Here is an 8,453-nt window from a genome sequence, read left to right as displayed (position 1 = left end):
TTTGGGGACAGGGTGGGAGGGAGGTTGTTGGGTTTTTTTTTGTTTTTAGAGAAATCCTGTTAGGATCCTTTAGTTTACCCTTGTAGATTTAAACTTACCAGTTTCTTTTCATTCCATGCTTCTTTCTGTGCTCTGTGCATATTAAACTGCCTGTTTTTCTTATTTTCCATTAAGTTTCGTTTTAGCCAGACCTATATTTCATTAACATATCCTTGTTCCACTTCCTCCCCATGTACTTCTTCAAACTGAAGCTCATTTAGGGTAATACTGTGCATCTTGGAAGCATACGCTCCTTATCTGTGCTGACAGGCAAACAAAGGATCCCTTAATACTTTTCACACGTGTGCAAAACTAAACACATAATCAAACTGAAGGGGAAAATAGAGGTCATTAAGCTGATATTACATGTCATTATTTTATCTTGTCACGTCAACCCTCAGCAATTTACCAGGCTTAGGATATTGGGGACCACAATGGGGCTAATTAACAGGCAGTGTGCTTGTTTACTTTAGAATTTCCTAGTGTCTCATAGGTGACAAAAGAAAATCTAATTATTTTGTTATTGTATTAAGTGGTTTGTCAGCCATTATATAATTTCTTCTTCTGAAAAAAAGCAATCTGAAAATTATGGAGATCAGGAAGGTAGAGCCTGTTGATATTTTTTGTGAGAACAACAATTGCAATTTAAGTCTTGAGGAAAGAGAAACACATGAAACAGTATTGTGAGACTACAGTGAATGTTGTTTTTCCTCCTGTGTACAATTATATGTAATTAGATCTGTCCTTTTTTTATTATGCTGTCTAAAAAATTAATTCTACCTATCTAGGTACTGAATGAGCTTGTAAATAAGATAGCAAGATCAACATAGTCTGAAGAAGTAATTAGTAACAATTTAACAGAAATTGTTCTGTTCAGGCTAAATCAATAGTAATAGAGATAAGTAAATGGGTGGAAATCTTAAGTAATTACAAATCCTTTAAATTATTCTTGAATTAGAAAGCAGGAGAAAAGAACGGATTTAATTACTTTTATAGATACATGAGAACTTTCTGAATTCTCTCTTTTGTTCTTTCTTTTCTAGAATACACTTTTTTAGGCAGCTAGTACTGTTTCCTGTACCTTGTTGGACTTCTTATGTAACTCGGTTAGCTAGGCTAGAGCTACTAACTCGGGTACTCTGTTTTTTTTCCAAAAAGAAGAGTTACAAACATTAATGGGAAGAAACAGGCTTCTTATCATGCTAACTAACTTCTGTACAGTGGTTTCAGACTGCTTATTAATGGCAAAATTCTTATTTTTTGCATCACTCTAAGGAGGAAAGACCACTGTTCTTTTTGGTGTTCTGTGCAGAAAAGAGGAACTTTTAAGAAATACTAAATTTGTCTTTATTTAATGGAAATGTTACCAGTATGTTTAGATGAGGCATTTAATTTAAAAAAAAAATCTAATATTCTGCTTTTTTATTCTTACATACCATAGAAAGTTCTACTTTGATGCGTGAATATGCTATCTAGATTGTACATTTTGCATTATTGTTTTTAATTTTAGTTACAGAACTATTTTCTCATGGGCTTTTGATACATATTCCAGTATCTTTAAAAGTTCTGATAGCTTCACAGCGTTTTTTCAGTATATGTAAACTATGGTGTTTCAAAGAGTTATTAGCTTTATGACACATCACAAAGACGAGAAATCCTCAAAGAGCAAAGAGGTGTTAAGGTTTACTCTAAAGATACTATCAGAAATTAAAATCAAGCAAAATAAACTGGAAAGCTGATAGATGGTACCCTTTGAATCACCATGGAAATGCAAAGGTCAGAGAACTTTATTCAGTATTAGAAAGATTCTGCATTAAAGCATTTGCTAATTGACATAAATACTTTCTTGGTATAAACTATTCTGAGTTATTACTGAAGACCATTCTCATCAAAAGCTATGAATGACTGAAGTAAAAGAACAAAAAAAAAACCCTTCACAGTTAGTGTTTTGTATTTATAGACCAAGGAGAGATTGACGCAGTCTTTAAAATAAATGGATGATTTAATTTTGTTTAACCTTTCTCCCTACTTTAGCTGGAAAGGCAACTACTGATGCAGAACCAGATGAGAGAGAGACAAACAGCCATGCAGATTGCTTGGACACGGGAATTTCTCAAATATTTTGGGACATTTTTTGGACTTGCTGCTATAGGTTTGACAGCTGGGTATGAAGTTTATTTCCTTACAGAAAATATATTACATTTATATTTCTATCATGCTGGATCTTCCTTTTGCATTATAACAGGTGGTTATTTTTATCCAGTAACTGCTTAGAGGTTGATCAAATCATAGAATCATAGAATGGCCTGGGTTGAAAAGATCACCTGGTTTCAACCCCCCTGCTGTGGGCAGGGTTGCCAACCACTAGAGCAGGCTGCCCAGGACCCCATCCAGCCTGGCCTTGAATGCCTCCAGGGATGGGGCATCCACAATTTCTGTGGGCAACCTGTTCCAGTGCCTCACCACCCTCTGAGTGAAAAGTGAAAAGATGACAAAGTGACTCTGATTTCTGTCTGCTTCCAGATGTGTTTTGGTTATGTCTGTACTGCAGACTTATATAAAAGCAGAGATGTGTGATCTGACAATAAAATGATACAAGCTGAGGTACCAAAAGTTCAGTGTAAAATGAAAGTTGTTTGTGGAACAGGAGGGATTGTTTAAAAGATGTGCAATTTCTTTTCTGTATTGTGATTTAATGAACGATTAATGAGCAACAAATCCTCCACCATCTGGGTTTTTTAATGTGTCAGTGAACAAGTGGACATATTCTGAAATCTATTCACTTAAAATTTGAATCAAGAAACCTACACAAGGGGAAAAAAAAACCCTGGCTAATAAAGCTGTATTGCATGGGGAAGGACTTAATATGTTTTTCTTGTGCTATAACATGACTAGAGGGAATGTAGGTAATATTTGTGGTTTTGTATACATGGTACAGATTAAATGCACCTTATCCATGATGTGTTCTCTGTGGACTCAGGTGCATTTGGAACTGAACATAAATCTTGATTGCTATATGTTGCATTTGGCTGGATTGTTATATACATGTGCACATGCATGCGCACATGCATGCTACACGAGTTAGATAATCTCATTTTTGTTAGATATAGTCAAAACTCATTTGAAGCATTTTTTTAAATAGCCTTGGGTTCACAGTTGAGCAAGAAAGCAACCAGAAGACGAATGCTTCTGAGGAAATTACAACTTTTTCTTCTTTGATTTAGAGAGCGTAGAAGGATACACAAGTCCTAGACAGTCAAGGTCAACTTAAACTAACAGTGCTGATGTGCTGAATGTCCTAAATAATCTTATTTTTTCCTTCTTCTTCTTTTTTTTTTTTTTTAAACAGAGCAATAAAAAAGAAGAACCTAGGAGTTCTACTGCCAATAGTTCCCTTAAGCTTTATACTTGCCTATCAATATGATATGGGCTATGGGACACTGTTGGAAAGGATAAAAGGTATGTGTAACTAAGTTTGGTTCACAGATTTTCTCATTTTTCTGGACAAAAATCTTACTCTTTTCTTCTCTGTTACAATCAGATACTTTCTGATTATAAAGACTCTCCTTTCAAAGCTTTTCCCTCCAATTAAGACTGCTAGTTACTTTCTCCTCTCATTCAAAAAAAAAAAAAAAAAAGTGAATTCTAAGGCCATAAATACAGCTGAAGTAAGCATTGCCTATTTGGGAGAAATGACAGATCTAGTGATTTCCTTCCATATTCCACTCTGATGGTGCTGTTTTGGCAAGGAGTAGGGATGATAAGAGCAGATAAAGGGATGCAGACAGGAATCATGCCCTTACACCTTCATGACCACATACAATTGTCAGCTGATCATCTTGCCACAGGGCCCTGCTAAGATGGAAGAAAGAGAGGTGAGTTCCAGAAAGTGGGGTCTTGCCTCGTAGTTGCCAGTGATGTATCCAATTAAGTGATGGGTGTGTAGGATTATGGAGGTGCATTTATGTTAGCTCTGATTCGTAGTGAAGGAGACGTGCCAAGAGAGTGTTCCCTGTAAGTGAAGACAGCACGGGGCCATGGCTTGTCACCTTCACAAATAATCTTAGTTAACAAGCTTGATTTTCCTGTCTGCTACTGACACAAACATAATGAAACAAAATAAAAATTTGTTTCAGCTCTTGGTCTTAGTCTCCACATCTAAGAGCTAGGTTTCCTAACTCCGTGTACTTCATCGAAAATAATGATAGACTAATTAGACAAACTCCGAGATGTTTCCTGGTGCATACAGGTGGAAATAAATTTAGGTGATGCAGCAATGTCTATCTGCAGATATTTCCTAAACCCCGGCTAAATGCATTTCTTTGGATTTTAGTATGAAGAGGCAGCTAAGCACAGAGAGAAAAACTGGGTCATTCTTGGAAATCAGAGTGTTGAAAAGGAGATTAGTACATACAATTAAGAAGGAACACTTGGAATTTAGCATTTGTTAATATTTTTTTTTAATGAGGTCATTTTCATTCACAATTTTGAAAGAGTGAGCGTATCATAAGGCAAGCCCCATGGCAAGAGTATGTAATGTGTTTACGGAGGGCCACGTGGTCCTGCATAGGGTGAAGAAGGGCTATGTGGTATCCTGTTGCTTTCCATATAGGAAAAATCATCTTCACAACTTCAGATCCACAGGGCAACTTCAGCAGTATGCAAGGGTTGTGAAAACATTTTGGAGAAAAGAAGCTATGGAGCCAAATCAACAATAAGATAAAATTAAGTATGCCAAACTAACTCTGTCTTTTCCAGCAAATTAATTTCTCTTTTCCAAAAGAAATGTGGTAGATCTACTATAAACTGGTGAAAGCATTTAGTGTGGTATCACATGAATATTAAGTTAGCAGGAAGGACATGGGAATTAGTAGACAGGTAAGTATTGGAATAAAGAGAAACTTGTGAAAGATTTGTACTTAAAGAGGAAGGATGGTCTTTAGCAGGGTTATTAGCAATATTCCTCAAGATTTGGTCTGGATCTGCTTTTGGTTTGCATTTGAAATTGTGAGTAGGTCATACTAATCAAATCTGTGGATGACAAACTTGATTGGTGTCATCAACAGAGAAGAAATAAACTGTAGTACAAGAAGAACTGATGATATGAAGAGGTAAATAAGGTAGGATTCAATTTGATAAGAAAGTCAGTGAGAAGCTAGAGACCAACAGGTTTTTCTACCATTGGAGCTCACCATCTGTAAATGATAGAAGAAGGGAAAAACCTGAATGTATTAGGTGATCACAGAATGAGTATAATCCAGTAGTTTGATGAAATTGTGAGAGTCAAGCAGATGAGGTTTCCTAGTGTGACAGAATGGTTGAAGTTGGAAGGGACTTCTGGAGGTTGTCTGGTCCAACACCCCCACTCAAGCAGGATCACCTAGAGCCAGTTGCCCAGGAAAATGTCCAGATAGTTTTTGGATATCTCCAGAGATTAATATTCCACAACCTTAGTAGAAATGAAGAGCACAGATAGGAAGATATTGATGCAGGGAAACAGTAATATCTTCCTTGAAAATTTATACCCAATTTGGATTGCTTCTGTACAAGGAATCTAGAATTACTGAAGAGTTAAAATTATCAGGGAATGCCAAGCTGCCTTGCAAGAGAAAACAGAGTGATTAGTTTGTTTAGCCTTGTAAAAACACATGAGAGATTTGGGTCTACAGATCGTACTTACAGGAGAGGAAAAAGGAAAGTAAGAGAAGGAAATTAAACTAATTACTAATATCAGCACTACAATAAAAAGAAGTAGACTAGCCTGAATGAATCTGGGCTGGAAATCAGAAGAAGGTTTGTAATTATGTGGAAATCAGGTTCAGGAGTTCATTTTTATTTTAAGATTAAAATCAAGTAGTTGAAGAGAAGGTTTTATGACACAATTGACCTGCAGCCACAGTGCTTGTTCTTATTACGCAGCTGATCCCTGTGACCGCTTCAATACTACTTTCTCAACCATTTCTCTGCTTGCCCATGTGTTCTGTTGGTGCATGCCATGCTTCATCTCTGTGGTGTAATAACTAATGTATACACCATTCCCTTTATTGTTCCTTCTTTAACTGGTCTCTTTCCTCCAGGGTATGCTTGTCAGCCCCATGGCCAATTCGCTTTCCTAATCTCCAGTTATTTCCGTGCTGCACAAAATTCCTTGTGTCTGAACCACCTTGACCACATAGCCCTCCATCTGCTGTCCTTCATTCTTTGGAATCAGTTTATACCCCTGGAAGATTTCTCTATTTCTCTTTCACCAGGCATTTTGCTTCTGTTCTTGCTTACAGTTAATTTTTTCTAGCCTACTTGACCAGATGTTTTCTCATTACTTACTCATTCTCCCACATTGAAATCAGAGGGGTTTTTTTCCTGCCTTAGAGCTTGGGCTAATTAAAGCAAACACTGAAGTTTTGAGTTCTGCTTGTGCTGTTGAAAAGCCATTAAGTACGCCAGGGCCATCTATCAGAGCTGAATCTTTTCGTGATGGCAGGGTTACAGAACAGCCCTCAGGTGCGCTATCTTTTCTGAATGGCTGGGGACACTGAGAATCAGTTGTGTTCTTGGCCTTGGTGTTCTGCTTTTCCTCCCAGTCCAGGTACATATTGCTGGTGTTTGTCAAACAAATTATTAGAGGAGGGGAGGGATTATATAGCCAGTCTCCAACTGCACAGAACTTCTCCACCAAACAATGGAACTATGGCTACCTTTTCCAAGATCTAGATAGCTTGCTGCTTGTGTCCTGAGCCATGTGAAAAGGATGGTGACTGGGCAATCTGCTCTAGTGGATGTGGGTGGCAGGCTTAGAGATTTGATAGTCTATAACATCTCTGTCACCTAACATCTGTTGCTATTCCATAATCAGACGCTATATGCAACTGACTAACATTGTGTTATTACCAGTTACTGGGAGTGGTAAGCAGTGTTGTCCTGTTGGATATCACTGATGTGTGGAGATCCCAAGCACTGCAATACTACCAGAATTGCAGTTGGTAGTATTGGCAGCATTCTGACCTGTTTTAAAGAATGACCACAGTCTTCTCTGCATTACAATATTCAGTCAGGCTTATTGCACATAATTACAGCTTCAAATCACTGTCGTAAGGATCATCAAGCTAGGAGTTAAGGCATAGATAAACAAGATTGTTGACATTGTACCAAATGGCATCAGCCAAAACAAACACATTCTTTACCTAATCTTCATCCTTTCTTATATCGCACTCAGACCACCACAACTTATGTATGATGTTCAATCTGTATCTTTGTTTTTTGGATTCTCTGTCCTAGATGTTTTCATTCCAGCCTTACCCAGAGCATTCTGCACCCTACAGCTTTTCCCTGCTGTGCTGTTAAGACTGCATGTTTAGGTAACTGTCTTAGGAAATCTTTTTGTGAGCAGTATGCTTTGACCAATGCTTCTTCAAGTCCTGTGCTATCCACTTTCTGCCTGTAGCCCGACATCTTTTAGCCTAGGCTCAAGACAAGAAGAAAAACTGTGCCCAAATATGGCATGTCTAGGATACTGTGCTCATTTACTTGTTAAAGCTCTAGGTACGCTTTTTTGTGTACATCTGATCCACCCTCTTCTCAGACTCCTAACTGGTCAAATACAGTATGGGGTTGGTACAAAGTACATGGCAATGCTAAGTCCTTCCTGTATCTCATGCCTCCATTCCAAAGCATGTATGTAATAAATCTCTAAACGAAACATTACTGTAACTCAGTGTAGTTTTTAGGAGAAAGGGGCTAACAAAAAACGGCAACAACAGCACAGATGATTGTTTTGGCTGAAGTTCTTTCAAACAAATGCAGCCTGAGGCAGATACTCAGTTCAGACCAAACACTTCTATGTGCAGTTATCCCACCAGTCTAAAATTCCTTAAAGACAACTTTAATTCTACACTGGCATCAGCTCGTTTGTAAAATACATAGCTGTGACCTGGTATTTTGTTGTTCTGGCACAAACAAGAAAAGCTTCATAATTTTCTTAATGTTTTGTGGGGTTTTTTGTTTGGTTTTTTGTTTGTTTGTTTCTACTTCCTTTGCTTTCTCACAGTGAAATTTCTTTATTTTTTTAAGGTGAAGCAGAGAACATATTGGACACACAGAGCACTTTGCTAGAATTGCCGAAAGGACCTCTCACTTATGAAGACCTTGAGAAAATCAGAAGATCTCAGAGCAAGCTCTTCACAGAAAAATAGGAAGACAGTATTAAAGCTTAATATCTGAAATGTGATTGTAATACTGGTTTTGGACATAAATGAATCATTAAAATTTTGATAAAATTATGACCTTTTATAAAATCAAAACATAATTCATTTTTTAAAATCAGTACTTCCTAAAGCAATTTTTTTCATATTGTATCTCTTGAAAATATCCATTGTTGGTGTAGTATATTTTCTTGTCGAGAATGAAAGACTGAATTT

General features: G+C 37.2%; 1 protein-coding gene across 1 annotated transcript; it reads left to right on the top strand.

The window, feature by feature from the left end:
- The first annotated feature begins 1,670 nt into the window (after positions 1-1,670).
- Positions 1,671-8,228, top strand: PLGRKT (plasminogen receptor, C-terminal lysine transmembrane protein). The gene is given in 5 exon segments (XM_010082650.1): positions 1,671-1,781; positions 1,783-1,815; positions 2,074-2,204; positions 3,389-3,498; positions 8,107-8,228. Coding segments are annotated over 5 exon segments (507 nt in total).
- Positions 8,229-8,453: the final 225 nt, after the last annotated feature.

Source organism: Pterocles gutturalis, unplaced genomic scaffold (assembly GCF_000699245.1).
Source record: "Pterocles gutturalis isolate BGI_N339 unplaced genomic scaffold, ASM69924v1 scaffold49654, whole genome shotgun sequence".
Lineage (NCBI taxonomy): Eukaryota > Metazoa > Chordata > Aves > Pterocliformes > Pteroclidae > Pterocles > Pterocles gutturalis.
This window is presented reverse-complemented; position numbering and strand designations above follow the sequence as displayed.